The 17099-nt window shown below is 42.1% G+C and overlaps 1 protein-coding gene across 1 annotated transcript in view; it reads right to left on the bottom strand.

Annotated features, from left to right (window-relative positions):
* Nucleotides 1–13737: 13737 nt before the first annotated feature.
* Nucleotides 13738–17099, bottom strand: part of zgc:171844 (uncharacterized protein LOC100151763 homolog) — a 61853-nt gene continuing 58491 nt past the window's right edge. The window contains exon 6 of the mRNA XM_041217426.1: nt 13738–13856. Coding sequence (XP_041073360.1) covers nt 13738–13856 — 119 coding nt within the window. The remainder of the gene's footprint in view (nt 13857–17099) is intronic.

Genomic DNA, 17099 nt, shown 5'->3' with positions numbered 1-17099 from the left:
TTTGTCTGTGACATCTTTTGATTATCGCCTCCTATCGCTGCTTGCTTATCCCTACAACCACCCCCCAACTTCTCGCCCGCCAACACCCCCCCCCCCCACCTTAAACCAGCTTATATTTCACCCCTCTCCTAATATTCACTCAGTTCTGTTGAAGGGTCATGAGGACTCGAAACATCAACTCTTTTCTTCTCCGCCGATGCTGCCAGACCTGCTGAGTTTTTCCAGGTAATTCTGTTTTTGTTTTGGATTTCCAGCATCCGCAGTTTTTTGCTTTTATGCCCATTTTATATGTGCAAAAAACACACCAGGAGCAGAATCTCATCTAAAGTTGATACTTTCAACATGGGACCTAATTAACATAATTAAAATATGATAACGAGACTAAATAATGCCCTACACTGAGGTCTGCTTCTTCCTATTAAAACTGTCTCTTATCAAATATTATACAATACAAAGCAGGCATGTGGGTCCTCTAGTCCTACTCCCTCAACCCCACTCACTCCATCCACACCTCAAGCTGCCTGGAAAACAGGGCTGAACGATCTCTTATAATCCAGCCTGACAATGGCTGTACAATAAATAGCTTTATTGCTGATTTGGGTGTCAGCTTTGGCTCAGACATAACACTCATACCATTTGAAGGGTTTTGGGTTCAAGGATTATAGGAGCTTAGGTACATGATCCAGGTTAATACAAAACTCATTACACTGGGGGATTCCTGCATTTCAGATGAGGTGCTAAACCTAGTCTACATGCTCAGATGGATGTAAAAGACTGGGTGAGATTATTGGAGGAAGAACAGAAGGATTCCTGCTGCCTTGGTCAATATTCCTTCATCAACCACCTTCATTACCTGCAGATTATCTCAATCTGCTCTATGTTGGAATCTTGCAATGTGCAAACTGACTGTTGTATTTCCCTATACTTTCAGAATAGGACTTCATAGTCTCTGACGCACTTTGGAGCAATCCTGAGAGCTGATATAAATCAAAATTATTTCTTAATCTATGGTGTTTATCTTTTGCTTGTTTAAACAAACTAGGTATGAGGATTCTAGTGAGGGCCAGTGATGTGACAGTAAAAATTCCAGTCAAAACAATACTGACAATCCTCTGTATAATCAGCCATGAGAGTGTCAGTTAGTATGACTTATTCAAATATTTACCATTCTGGTGGCATTATCAAATGACAGTATAACATTCAAAACACAGTCTAGACCTCAAGAAAATGCTAGTCTGAAGAATGATTAACACTTTACCCAGTTCATATCTATCCCCAGAATACTGATTACATGGGATAATTTTAACAGCCACAAAATAATTGTCAGTCTAATTTGTCTGAATGAGAGTGACTATGATATAAGCGTTTTATTCCTATCTATAATTACAGGAATAACCTCAAGTGTGCAGCTTTAGTGCTTCCTTGATAAGCCATGTGCAATTCAGTAGATTTGCAAATTGTTTAATTTGGAAAAACTAGGAGGATTATAATAATTAATGAATTGCATTTGGGTGTTGAGCAATAAAGCTGTAATTGGAGCAGCCAATATCCCATCCCAAAATTAGCAAAGTTACAAATGTCACATGCAGGCTGCTTGCTTTGAGGTGAACACCAGGAAACGTGAGCAGGGTTTGGTTTTGCCTTTGTTGTTTCATTTCACAATGGGTCAATCTCCATCGGGGAGTTTTTTAAGAAGCTGAAGAGTGTGGATGAGCAGAGAGACATATTAGTTCAAATATAGAAATATCTATAAATAGCTGACGTATTTTGGTGATTCTTTTTGCAACTAAATAATATCAATTTGAGGAAAAGTACAATATTCAAATTAAATCATGCTACTGACATTTCATTTTCATCTGACAATGAACGTAACAACACAGACATGGAAATAGTGAAACTCGAATCTAAACAGAGGCCTCAGGCCAAACCCTTTGCTTTGTCAATGACCTACCTCTGTCGTAAGGTCAGGAGTGGGCTTGTTTGCTGATGATTCCACAATATTTAACTCCATTCACATGCCTTCCAATTATGAAGCAACCAAATGTGCGTTTACAGGTGAAGGCAATATTCATGCCACATAAATCACCAATACCTCCTCAAGAGCAATAAGGGTTGAACATCAAATGCTGGCCTAGCCAGCGATGCTCACATCCCATGAGGGAAGGAAATGCCCACCTCAAACAGGAGACAATCCAATCATCTTCCCCTTAACCTTCATTGCTGAGTCCTTGGCTCCTGCATCTTGGTGGGGTGGGGATGACCAATGGTCAGAAGATAATTGGGATGGCCATAATGATACCGAACCTCCAAGAGCAGGAGAGAGGCTGTGCACACTGTGATTAGATACTCACCTCATGGCTTCTCTGTCATTTATGAGGCTCATGTCATGAGGATGATGGAATACTCAGCACTCATCTGGCTGGGTACAACTGTAACAAAAGTCAAGAAGCTTGTCACCATCCAGTCATTTATTTTGTTATATAGTCAACAACACTGACTAAGGTTTTAATAGGAGGGTGCATTATTACCATGTGAACACCATAAAAATGTATTCTACTCAAAGTCAAAGTTCTACTCAAAATCTACTCACAGGAAATATGATCTTGTGGTGAAAATGGAGGTCTGGCTTAAGGGAGGGCAGAACTGGTGTTAAATATTCCCGGGTAAAAGGTGTTCCGAAAAGATAGGTCAGGAAGGAAAGCAGGAGGGGTGGCAGTATTGGTTAAGGAGAGCATTGCCGTGCTGGAGAAAGAAGATGTCCCAGAGGGTTCAAGGACAGAATCAATTTGGCTAGAGCTAAGGAACAAAAAGGGTACAATTACATTGCTCAGTGTAGTCTATAGACCGCCAAATAGTGAGAAGGATGTAGAGGAACAAATCTGCAGGGAAATTGCTGAGAGATGCAGGCATAATAGAGTAGTTTTAATGGGTGACATTAATTACCTGAATGTAGACTGGGACAGTGATGATGTAAAGGGTGGAGAGGGGCAAAAGTTCCTAGACTGTGTCCAGGAGAATTTTCAACAGCAGTATGTGTCCACTCCAGCAAGAAAAGATGCACTGTTGGACCTGGTTCTTGGAAATGAGGTGGGCGAGTAGATCAAGTGTCAGTGGGGGAACAGTTAGGAGACAATGATCATTGTATTGTACATTTTAAGATGATAAAAAAGGATGATAGGCAATCCAGAGTAAGGATAATTAACTGGTCACGAGCCAACTTCAAAGGGGCAAGAACGGAGCTGGGCCAGAGAGACTGGAATGAAAGATTGGCAGGAAAAACTGTAGCTGAACAATGGGCTACCTTCAAAAAAGAATTGGTTTGGGCACAGTCAAGGTATACTCCATTGAAAGGGAAAGGTAGGACAAACAAATCCAGAACTCCCTGGGTGAAAAAAGGGGATTGGAATTGAGATAAAGAAGAAAAAGTGTGCCTATGACAGGTGTCAGGCAGAAAATACAATTGAGAACCAAGAGAAATACAAAAGGTGAAAAAGCATATTAAAGAAGCAAAGAGAGATTATGAGAAAAGACTGGCAGCCAACATAAAGGGGAATCCCAAAGTCTTCTATAAGCATATAAATAGTAAAATTGTGTTAAAAGGAGGAGTAGGGGCGATTAGGGGCCTAAAAGGGAATGTACACATGGACGATGAGGCCATGGCTGAGATATTAAATGAATATTTTGCATCCATCTTTACCAAGAAGGTAGACGCTACCCAGGCCATGGTGACAGATGAGGAAACTCTGTCACTAGAAGCATTCAAAATTGATAAGGAGGAAGTGTTGAATAGACTGTTGGTACTTAAAGTTGACAAGGCACTGGGACCGAATGAGATGCGTCCAAGGATATTGAAGGAGGTGAGAATAGAAATTGCACTGGCCATAATCTTTTGGTCTTCTCTAGACTCATGGGTGGTGCCAGAGGACTGGAGAATTGCAAACATCATGCCCTTGTTCAAAAAAGATTGTAAGGATAAGCTCAGCAATTACAGACCAGTCAGTTTAACTTCAGTGGTGGGCAGGATTCTAGAAACAATTATTCGGGATAGAATTAGTAGTCACCTGGAAAAATATGGGTTGATAAGGAAGAGCCAGAATGAATTTCTAAAGGGGAAATCATGTTTGACTAACTTGCTGGAGTTTTTTGAAGAGGTAACAGAAAAAGGTCAATGGAGGTAGTGCTGTTGATGTGATGCACATGGGCTTTCAAAAGGCATTTGACACAGTGCCACACAACAGACTTGTGAGAAAAGTGATTGCTCATGGAATAAAAGGGACAGTAGCAATGTGGTTACAAAATTGGCTGAAAAATAGGAAGCAGAGAGTAATGGTCAATGGATATTTTTCGGGCTGGAGGAAGGTTTGTATTGGAGTTCCCCAGTTGGTATTGGGACCCTCGCTTTTCCTGATATATATTAATGATCTAGGTCTTGGTGTGCAGGGGACAATTTCAAAGTTTGCGGATGATATGAAGCCTGGGAGTGTTGTAAACTGCAGGGAGGATGATGTAGAAATTCAAAAGGACATAGACAAGTTGGTGGAGTGGGCAGATAGGTGGCAGATGAAGTTCAATGCAGAGAAGTGTGGGATGATGCATTTTGGTAGAAAGAACATGGACAGACAATATAAATTAAGGCGTGAAATTTTGAAGAGGGTGCAGGAGCAGAAAGACCTGGGCATATATGTGCATAGATCATTGAAGGTGGCAGGACTGGTGGAGAGAGCAGTTAATAAAATATATAGTACCCTGGGTTTTATTAATAGGGGCATAGAGTACAAGAACAGGGAGGTTATGCTGAATTTATATGAGGCACTTGTTAGACCTCAGCTGGAGTATTGTGTACCATTCTGGGTGCCACAATATAGGAAGGATGTTAACACATTGGAGAGAGTGCTGAAGAGGCTTACAAGAATAGTTCCAGGGATGAGAAACTTCAGTTACGAAGATAGATTGGAGAGATTGGGATTGTTCTCCTTGGAGAGAAAAAGGCTAAGAGGAAATTTGATAAAATTTTTCAAAATCAAGAGGGGCTGGACAGAGAAGACAGAGAGAGGCTGTTCCTAGTTGTAAAAGGATCAAGAACGAGACGGCTTGTGAGATTCATGCACAAGGACCTCCAAATCCCTCTGTGCTGCAGCTTTCTGCAGTCTTTCTCCATTTAAATAATATTCAGCTCCTCTATTCTTCCTGCCAAAGTGTATAACTTCATATTTTCCCAAATTATATTCCATCTGCCAAGCTTTTGCCAGCCTCACCACTTGCCTTCCCACCTATTTTTGTGTCTTTGAATATTTTTAAGGCAGAGCTAGATAGATTTTTGTTTAACAACGGTGTGAAAGGTTATCTGAGGTAGGCAGAAATGGGGTTGAGTTTACAGTCAGATCAGCTATGATCCTATCGAATGGTGGAGCAGGCTCGAGGGGCCGAATGGTCTACTCCTTCTCCAAATTCATATGGTTTTATGCACTGGATACTGCAAAGGCTATGGACCCTGACAACATTCCAGCAACAGTACAGGAGACTTGTGGTCCAGAACCAGCTGTGCCCATAGCCGATCTGTTCCAGTACAGCTACACCACTGGCATCTACCCGGCAATGTGGAAAATTGCCCAGATATGTCCTGTACACAAAAAGCAGGATAAAACCAACCCAGCCAATTACTGCCCATCAGTCTCTCAATCATCAGCAAAGTGATGGAAGGTGTCATTGATAGTGCTATCAATGTAAGTAAGTGGCACTTAATCAGCAATAACCTGCTCACTAAAGCTCAGTTTGAGTTCTGCCAGGGCGACTCAGCCCTTGAACTCATTACAGTTTGTTCCAAACATGGACGAAAGAGCTGAACTCAAGAGGTGAGATGGGAGTGTCTGTCCTTGACAATTAGGCAGCATTTGACCGAGTGTGGCATCAAGGAGCCCTAGCAAAGCTGGAGTCAATGGGAATCAGAGGGAAACCTCTCCACTGGTTGGAGTCATACCTAGCACAAAGGAAGATGGTTGTGATTATTGGTCAGTCATCTCGGCTCCAGGACATCACTGCAGGAGTTCCTCAGGGTAGTGTCCCAGGCCCAACCATCTTCAGCTGCATCATCGATGACCTTCCTTCCATCATAAGGTCAGAAGTGGGGATTGCACAATGTTCAGCACCATTCAAAACTCCTTAGATAGTGAAGCAGTCCATGTCCAAATACAGCAAGACCTGAGCAATATCCAGGCTTGGGCTGACAAGCAACAAGTAACATTGGTGCCACACAAGTGCCAGTCAAAGACCATCTCCAACAGGAGAGAATCTAAGCATCACCCCTTGATGTTCAAAGGCATTACCACCGCTGAATCCCCCACTATCAACGTCCTGGGAGTTACCATTGGCCAGAAACTGAACTGGATTAGCCACATAAACACTGTGGCTACAAGAGCAGGTCAGAGGCCAGGAATCCTGCAGTGAGTAACTCACCTCCTGACTCCCCAAAGCTTGTCCATCTACAAGGCACAAGTCAGGTGTGTGATGGATTACTCTCCACTTGCCTGGATAGAGTCAAGAAGCTTGAATCCATCCAGGACAAAGCAGCCCACTTGATTGGCACCACATCCACAAACATTCACTCCCTTCACCACCGACGCACAGTGGCAGCAGTGTGTACCATCTACAAATGCAGTTCAGCAACTTATCAAAGTTCCTTCAACAACAAACCCGCAACCACTACCATCTAGAAGGACAAGGGCAGCAGATACATGGGAACACCACCACCCGGAAGTTCCCCTCCAAGTCACTCACCATCCTGACTTGGAAATATATCGCCATTCCTTCACTGTCGCTGGGTCAAAATCCTGGAACTCCCTCCCTGACAGCACTGTGGGTGTACCTACACCATAGAGACTACAACGGTTCAAGAAGGCAGCTCACCACCACCTTCTCAAGGGCAACTAGGGATGGGCAATAAATGCTGGCCCAGCCGGCAACACCACATCCCATGAATGAATAAGAAAACTCTATAATGTATCTGGAGCGCCTGAGTATTTGGCTGGACATTGAAGAAGTGAGTGTGTGTGTGTTGGGGAGATGGGGTGGCTACATTGGAAACGTGTCTGTTCAATCGCTGCCCCTCAAGTCAGGTGGCCCCTGTCCAGAATGCCAGGAAATTATGCAAATCAGCTGAGCTGGTGTTGTGTAGCAAGTTTATCTTGTTTGTGGACATGTCGCATTATTAATCCTGATCAGAGATCCTGGATGGATTGTGGACTAGGGTAATGCACGCGGATCTGGAATAGCTGGCATCAGAGCTGCCTGGAATAAGACACTGGCAACAGATAAGAATGCAGAGCTGTTGAATACAAGCAAATATTTTCTTTAAAGGAGACAGAAAAATAGAATGTCAAGTATTGCAGGGAGTTAAGCAGTTGCTAACCTTTCATCCAAATTTGATAATCCAAATTATTTCAATGGGATAAGCTATATTTAGTTTTATAAAATACAAGCCTGAATAAGTAAATTTAAAAGCCAACATTACTTAAGGTTTTACCTTCTTTAGATGAAACAAAAAAAACTTAACTCTAACATGTACCCACCTCTGATGCATCTTGTGAATTCAATATAAAACCTCACCTTGTATAATATAACCAGTGAGAACAGAAATCTGTCCTTCAAGTTGGATTATCATGGTTTGGGATGAAAAGATTTCCACATCAGTTTGAGATCAGCATTCTGACCTGCATTAGTCCCCTCCCATAAACATGCTTCAATGAGGCAACCCATTCTCCCTGGAGCCCTTCAATTCCCTCCTCAAAGCAGTCGTTTTGTTTCTGAGGAGACTGCTTCTTTCTCCAATTATACTCACTCACAATATGGCTAATCATCAGTTACATAGTATGATTATCACTGCTTCTGCTGCTGAAGAAAGTTCTCCAGATCATTGTGACTAACAAAACTAAAAATAATGGTCACAATGGGTTCTTTGTATACTACATGCTGAATCAGGTCTAGCTCGCTATCGTATTAAATGTTCCTGTACCACAGGGCTGGTTATGAGAGGCTGTATTCCTCTTCAGGGATTCTGCAGCCTTGTGATCATATCAGGTTGCCTCAGCTGAGAACTACAACAAACGGCTAAGTTACTTTGAAATCTCATGTGTGTTTGGGGATAATTTTGAACCAATAGCTAGAGCGTTAAATCTTACACTTCAGGCAATCATTACAGAAACCACCTTGACAAAAAGAAAATCGCAATTTTCTGTCGACTGTCCTTCCTGAATGCAGCCTGGTGGTAAGTTGAAATTTACCCCAGTTCACTTTTTATTCAGCCAAGGTTTCCTCCATGCACTTTTTACAACAAAATCATAATATGTTTATAAAGAACATGATTAAGATTAAAACTTTACATTTTGCAACACACAGCAGGTACAGGAGAGCTTCCCCATAATTTTTGATGTTACCCGACTGAATTAATTCAGTTGCAGTTGACCCCCCAGGAATCAATCCCCAATCATTTAAATAAAATAAAAATAACTTTGTAGCAGATAGTTGTTGGAACAGGAAATGTTCCCCCATAGGGAGTAGGTGATGCAGGCATTGTTTTGCAAGAAAATTGGATAAACCTTTAAGAGCAGGGCAGTGGAACTAGTTTTAGATTACTCTAGCAATGAGTCAGCATGAATATGATGGGCCAAATGGCTTTCTTCTGTGCTGGTTTGGCAATTAACAACTGCAAATAATATTCTTCATGCTATTCTTTCACCTTTATATTGGTTAGCCCAGCAAAGATGGTTGCCACCAAAGGAACCCCAATTAATCATAGGCAAATCTAATTTACTGAGAACGTATGAGCTAGTTTACTGTGTGCTCGCACTCTCTCTGTACAGACATTCCCCAATTACCCAAGACCAGAGAAGGGAGGTGCAGCTTGTAAGATCTCAAGATGTAGAGATCCTCAATTATCTGGGGTTTAACTGGTTAAAACTAGGGAGCTCATCCATACAGACCGCTCATATATTTCCCACTGGCACAGCATTCATTTAACATTCCATAGAGGGCAAAAGAACTGGAATGTCGGGTCAGATGGAAGAGGCTGGGAAAGAATATCGCCCTCCAGTAACAAACCTGAACAGCTGCCACTAATAAAGCAGATTGGTTGATGTAAGAAGCCAACAGAAACCTGTGGATCTGCTGGGCTATCAGATTACCAAATCTGCCACACATGATCTGATTGGTTCCTGTCTCGCCTCAGCACCACGTTACCCCCCCACTGCAGTTTGCAAACATATTTCAAAGTGGCAAAGCTGATATTCTGCAGATTCTTATTAAAATAAGGTTCAAATCAAATTCTCTGATTGCACATTCCCGGCCTTGCCCCCAGAGAGCACAACATTGAAAAATTCTCCCTCTGGAGTTTCTCCTGATGCAATCTGACCTAACTCTTCTCCAATAAAAAGAGTTGTGTCCTGTCCCGGGTAATTACGAAACTATCTTAAACTGACCTCACAGGGCACATGTAGTTGCCAAAGGTGCAAAACCATCATCTCATCTGATAGGGCTGGACTCATAAGCAGGTTCCAGAAATAATGGGATATACTGCTCTTGCTTTTGCATAGTTTATTTTGAGAACAGACACTTAACCATAGCATCTTTAGCTCAAAACTATTTATTACACATTATTATAGGTAAGAATTAACATCAAGGCTCAAACACAGAACTGCTTTTACATTGCTACTGTAGTAATCACCAAAGGTGTGGCAGGCAAAAGAACAGACAGCTGTTTTTCATGTGTCTCGTGGTGAGGTAATGACCTAATTCCCCAGGAACAAAGTATCGAAGAAAGGCTAGGGACTCAGGATGCTGGGTCTCCACCCTCGGTGTTGCCCTGGGAGTTCCACCAAGCTGGAGTGGGTGCCTGTACCTGTAATTAGTGCACACCACACAGAGACCTGTAATGAGACAGAAGGTGACATTCCCAGCTTGACTATCTCATTTCCCTCTCCAAGTGCTGGAAAGACACTCATTTCAAAAGATATCCAGAAGAAATGGGCTTTAGTCCAGACTCCAATAGTCAGAGAGGAGAAAGCTAAGAAAACAGGATCAAAGATAAATGCCTCTTTTTCTTCCAGGGACACAGAGTTCTGATGGAAGTCCCTCGCTGCTTTTGGACAGTGATCAGAAATCTTTGATGAGGGTGGCCGTTCCCAATGTTGCAGGCCTGAGAGGTCACTCACAGCTCAGAATCCATTCTCCAGTGTCCATGTGTTGGCCCACATGTGAGCCAAGCTCTATTCCAGGGAAATGACTGGAAGTACAAGCAAATTCAGATTGTTGCAGATGGAATATTACATTCTACCTCCTGAGCACCCAGGGAAAAGAAGAACAGGAAATCACCCCCTGCACCTCTCCATTTTTTTCTCAGGAGACGTATAATGCATGATTAAGGGGCGAATTTATCTGATGCAAGACAATTTCATCATTTTGAGCATGTTGCTATAAAGGCAATTGCGTATCAGGTATCCAATCCCAGTCATCAAATTATACTGAATTCAATGTGATCATCTTTCTCTTTCTGCTCATTCTCAGTCCTGGGGGTTTATAATTATTTCCTTTGTAATTCACAATTGGAATCGATCAGATGTTCCGTGAGGTTATGTGTTTCTTTGTTTCAGTAATGTGATTTTGGGTGAGATTTTGTATCTTTTGCCTTGTCAAGGTGGCTGTGGTATAGAATGCAGATCACCAGGTAGCAGCAGGGAAAGGAGTAGAACACAAAACCCAAGCAATATAAAATATTTTGGGTGGATAATTTCAAGCAATGAAGCAAGCTCGGGATTCAGGTGACTAACAAGTCATTTCAAGTTTATCTTAATGGTTGTGGTATCACCTGAACCCCTCGGTTGGACCACTCATAGCTATCCAACATCTTCTGCAAATTCATCATTTCGTTCCTGAATAAAAGCAGCTTTTGTATTTCGAATGACTCCACTGACGAACTCCTGCAAGATCAAGGCACTATCACATTATAATACTCTGTAGACTGATTTAAACAATGTACACTATTCACACACTCAACAACACAGCTACACAAAACACCATTAGAATTCACTAGCTAGATTTCCCAGACATAGGAAACATACTTTTTTAAACAAGGCCAAGCTGCACAGCAGGCATAATACTGTAATGTCTCACAATGTTTTGAATGTTTAAAACACTTCTAAATACAAAGCACATTTACAAGGGAATGCAGATATAGCAATCTGATTTTGAGTCAGTTATGCCAAATGTCACCTTGCATTACACTGAAGAGGAGGATACAGTACGTAGCTAGCATGAGTGAGCAATAAGAGATCCATTAGTGGTATCTCAGGAATAGAATCTATGTCATTTTCCTAGGTTGGAGCTAGTGGAGAATGCAGTGAGACTGCAACATCTGGACAGCAGGAAGGGAAAGGATCAAGGCAGGAGAGCACTGAAGCATTAACTTCTTTATAGGCTTCAACCAAGCACCAGGCCTAAAAAGTTCGGTGGTTGTAGTCCAAGAAAGATAGAGGTCACTAGTTGGCCTTCCATCTCTATCAGTCCTAAATGTCACTATACTAGGAGCTCCTCTCCATCCTTCCTCTGAGGGTGGGGTGGGTTAGGAATTGGTTAGGAAATAGGAGTTGGACAGCAAAGATAAATGGAAATAACCTGATTAGTGAGATGTGACAAGTGGTGTTCACCAGGGAACTGTACTGGGGCCTCAGCTTTTCACCAGGTACATCAAAGACATTAATGAAAGGATGGAGCTGGATACTCAAGTTTGCAGTGTTAGGAGGCGCAGGAAGTTGTGTCACTGCGAGCGGTAGGTTACATAAACAAATTGAGTGAATGGGCAAAAGTGTAGCAGGTAGACTTCATGGTTGGGAAGAGACTAGAAACTACAGCTGAGCAAAAAGGGATTTAGTCATGGGGTACACAATTCACTAAAAGCTAGTTCATGGCATTAAAAAATCAGAAATATAAATAGAATGTTGACCTTTATCACTAAGAGTTTGGAATACAAAGTGGAGGAGTTATGCTTCTGTTGTACAAAGTCATGGTCTGACCTCATTTGAAATACTGTATCCATACCAAAAGGAAAGATAGATTGGCTTTGTAAGGTATTCACCGGAATGGGAAATGTGGTGGCATAGTGGTATTGTCACTAGGTTAGTATTCCAGAGACCCAGGGTAATGTTTTGAAAGGCAAATGCTGGTGAAATCATTGCAGATTGTCATAAAAACCCATCTGGTTCGCAATACCCCTTAGGGAAGGAAATATGCTGTCCTCACCTGCTCTGGCCTACATGTGACTCCAGAGCAATGTGGTTGGCTCTTAAATGCCCTCTGAACAAGAGCAATTAGGGATGGGTAATTTCAATTCCTGTCAGCGATGCCCACATCCCATGAATGAATAAGTTAAAAAAAAACAGGAATGAAAGGGTTAGAATATGAGGACAAGTTTGCATTATCCTCTGACTTTAGAAGGTTAAGGTGGGGGGTGGGGGGTGGGGGGGGGTGCGCAGGTGTTGGTAGGGGGCGGGGGGAGGTGGTGGTTGGTGTGTGACCTAATCGGAGTGTTTGAATGAGAAATGATAGATCAGATTATTTCCTTGTGGGAGAGTCTGAACAAGAGGGCACCATTTTCATATTGCACCCTGGCTGTTTAAGAGTGAAATCAGAAAATACTTCTTCACACAAACAGCAGTAAACATCGGAAATTGTCTCCACCAAAGTTGTTGGGTCATTTGAAATCTCCAAGACTGAGATCGACAGACTTTTATTAGGTATGGGGACAGGAGGGATATGGATTAAAGGCAGTAAATGGAGCAGAGATACAGATCAGCCACAGTAAAGAAGGCAAATGGTATGTTGGCCCTCATAGCCAGAGGATTCGAGTACAGGAACAGGGATGTCTTGCTGTAATTGTACAGAGTCTTGCTGAGACCACACCTGGAATATTGTGTGCAGTTTTGGTCTCCTTATCTGAGGAAGGATGTTCTTGCTATAGAGGGAGTGCAGCGAAGGTTTACCAGACTGATTCCTGGGATGGCGGGACTGACATATGAGGAGAGATTGAGTCGATTAGGATTATATTCGCTGGAGTTCAGAAGAATGAGGGGGGATCTCATTGAAACCTATAAAATTCTAACAGGACTAGACAGGGTAGATGCAGGAAGGATGTTCCCGATGGTGGGGGAGTCCAGAACCAGGGGTCACAGTCTGAGGATATGGGGTAGACCATTTAGGACTGAGATCAGGAGAAATTTCTTCACCCAGAGAGTGGTGAGTCTGTGGAATTTGTTACCACAAAGTAGTTGAGACCAAAACATTGTATGTTTTCAAGAAGGAATTAGATATAGATCTTGGGGCAAAAGGGATCAAAGGGTATGGGGAGAAAGCAGGAGCATGCGATTGAGTTGGATGATCAGCCATGATCATAATGAATGGTGGAGCAGGCTCGAAGGGCCGAATGGCCTACTCCTGCTCCTAGTTTCTATGATCTAACTGAATGGCAGAATAAGCTTCAAGGGTTGAATGGCATACTCCTGTTCTTAGGTTACTGATTGCTAATCCCATAGATACACTACATTGCTGTACTTGAATAGAATGCAGCTTTATACAAACACCTTTAATTTATCTGTTGCAGAATGATATATCACTGAAATGTTTGTAACCTCATGCACACCACTGCAGAGATTCCTGCAAAACAACATTCAGGACACATTTTCAAGCCTTTGACTGTTACATAATGGAGCAGGTGAATCCACAGCATTCCTTCAGTAGGGTCAGCCCAGTCTTTGCCATGAAAGGTGTAGATGTCTGCTGTGCTCTCGATGTCATTCTCCTTTCCTTCGCAGCATCTGTGATCAGATAACAACACTCTTGGTGATCTGTTGGAACAGAGCATTTTGCTGCAATATTCATACACAAACAAATAATGGATTCCATTCGTAATAGTGAGGAAAGGTCCAATCAAATTCAAGCTCTAAACACAACTTTCCAATCAAAATCATAATAACAGAAGGTTTGAGGAGTTTTCTCTTCCCTCTCCTGCAATATGCTTTTGAAGCCAATAAGTCAGGTAAATCCAGAATGCAAACTATTATGAAGCTTCATTTAGGTTTAGGTGACAGATGTCTGACTGAGATATCAGATCATGAACATGAAATTAAAATCCTTTGATATGAGTTCTAAAATAAAATCCCCATTAGTTTCAAACGCTTCCTGATAAAATAACTTCCTTTGTTGTGTGTTAATTTTGTCAAATGAAAGTAACATTACACACTGTGGATCTGATTTGGATATTTTCTTATTAAAACAGGAGAAATGTGACTTTATCTGCTCACTTTGATACTACTCTGCACATTAAGCTTGAAGATGTTCTATTACATAATTGTATTTCAAAAATGTATAACTAAATGTCCTTAGTTCAACTTACATTTCCAATGAATCTCTTGTTTAAGACTCAATGCCTTTATTTTTATGCAGGTTTCTAAGTGACATTGTTCAGAAGCAGAATGACAGAATCGGAATGGTAATCACCTATAGCTCTGTGATTGGCTGAGGAGATTGTGGCTGACAACAAGACCACAGGATCCTAAAATAACAGAGTTGAACTTTGTACACGTCCCTCGCATAGAAATTTCTGATTTCAGCCAACATTTGAAAAGAACGAACACTCCCAGTACACCATATTCCTCCTTCACTACTTAGGATAAATAGAGACTTTAGTGAGCTCATCGAAATCATCCAGGGTTATCATTTGTGAAGGGGGCTGCTGAAGGAGTCCAGTAGATTCCACACTCACAACAGGGCAGGCAAGATAACAAAGAGTATATCTCATCCTCGCTCAGAGCATTAGAACACTCTTACTCCCTTAAAAAAAGAATGGACTTAACAACTAAAAGATCAGCTTAAACTCAGCATCTTGCATTATGTCCATCAGCTGCACACAGCAGTTATACATGTGGACAACCTTGAAACTCCTTTCTCCACTTTAACAGCCTCATACCCTCACAATTCTTACCACACTTCTCCCAGGCTGCTTAGTATACATTCTTCAACCCTCATTCAGGAAAACTGGTACACAATGCCTGCCAAATACCAGCACTGGAGAGGGAAGCCCACCCTTAAAACCCTCAGCCCAGGTTATCTGCTGTTGCCTGGGAATCCCTGTCAACCTGTGTGTCATCCACCTCTTTCTCCGAATCCTGATCACAAAGGGGACAATCCTTATCCATTTTTAGCTTCCACCATCCTTCCTACAGATTCAATCGAGCAAGAGGTGGAACAGCAGGAGGAAGATGACAAAGGTAGTGAAAAGGATGTATGATGTTGTCCATCAGGACAGCAGCACTTGGTGGCCATATTTGCACTACACCAAGTGTGGAACACCAAACTGCCAAACAGCACTCGATAAGCATGAGGATCATGTTAATAAGGGCTAATAAGTAAGTTTGCAGATGACACTAAGGTCGGAGGAGTTGCAGATAGTGAAGAGGATTGTCAAAGGATACAATGGGATATAGATCGGTTGGAGACTTGGGCAGAGAAATGGCAGATGGAGTTTAATCCAGACAAATGTGAGCTAATGCATTTTGGAAGGTCTAATACAGGCAGGAATTATACAGTAAATGGCAGAACACTTAAGTGCATCAACGGGCAGAGGGATCTGGGTGTACAGGTCCACAGGTCACTGAAAGTGGCAACACAGGTGGATAAGGTAATCAGGAAGGCATATGGCATGCTTGCCTTCATTGGCAGAGGTATTGAGTATAAAAGCTGGGAAGTCATGCTGCAGCTGTTTAGAACCTTGGTTAGGCCACACTTGGAATATTGTGTGCAATTCTGGTCGCCACATTACCAGAAGGATATGGAGGCATTGGAGAGGGTGCAGAGGAGGTTTACCAGGATGCTGCCTGGTCTGGAGGTTATTAGCTATGAGGAAAGGTTGGAAAAACTCGGATTGTTCTTACTAGAGCGACGGAGATTGAGGGGCGACTTGATAGAAGTTTACAAAATTATGAGTGGCATTGACAGAGTAGATAGTCAGAAGCTTTTTCCCAGGGTGGAAGAGTCAATTACTAGGGGACATAGATTTAAGGTGAGGGGAGAAAACTTTAGAGGAGATGTGCGGGGCAAGTTTTTTTACGTAGAGGGTAGTGAGTGTCTGGAATTTGCTGCCAGAGGAGGTGGTGGAAGCAGGTACGATAGTGGTGTTTAAGATGCAGCTTGACAAATACATGAATAGGATGGGAATAGAGGGATACGGACCCCGGAAGTGCAAAATGTTTTAGTTTGACAGGCAATATGATCGGCGCAGGCTTGGAGGGCCAAAGGGCCTGTTCCTGTGCTGTACTTTTCTTTGTTCTTTTGTTCACAAACTTATAATAATCACAGAAAGAATTAAGGGAGAGGATAGGAAAAGTTAAGAACTCTTTCAGCTGTTACTGAAGCAGATTCCAGAGTCTGTGCATTTATCTCCCCCATGCATGTTCATCTGTTCTCTTACAGCCTACTCAAAGCAGATTCAGAAAGCCTTAGCCATCTACACTTGTATTTATTTTCCACATTGGTCTTTAATGGGGATGATAGGACATGGCGATAAGAATGAATAATTGGAATCCTCCAGTGGAGTCGGGTTTTTTTTTTAAGAAACTGATAGACGCGCTCATAGAGAAGCTAAATATTGAGAAGTCTCAGCTCCTTTCTCCACACATGTTGCCTAACCTGCTGTATGAGGCTTCCTGCATTTTCTATTTTTACTGGACTGACTTTGCAAAGCCATTGGCGGGAGATACTAGTAACCAAGAAAAAACAGTCTCTCACCGGCTGTCACTGAATGGAAATGAGGCAGCTTATATCTGCCTGGCTTGTCCACTTTGTAGGATCAGCACATCAGGAATCAATGACAGTTTAAGAAAGTGTCTCCAGTGACATGTCCAGAAGAATATTCACCGATTGTCTGAATGATTTAACAGCATCTATGATTCTGAATTTACAACATGCATTGTGTTACGGGAAGAAAGGAGTAGATTGCAATTTAAAATCTGGAAAATCGAGGCAATGGTTCAGAATTTTAAAATGCAGATTTAGACTTTGCA

The sequence above is a fragment of the Carcharodon carcharias genome, chromosome 22 (assembly GCF_017639515.1).
Source record: "Carcharodon carcharias isolate sCarCar2 chromosome 22, sCarCar2.pri, whole genome shotgun sequence".
NCBI classification, from domain to species: Eukaryota; Metazoa; Chordata; class Chondrichthyes; order Lamniformes; family Lamnidae; genus Carcharodon; species Carcharodon carcharias.
Note: the sequence above shows the minus strand (reverse complement) of the source record. Positions and strands in the feature narration are given on the sequence as shown.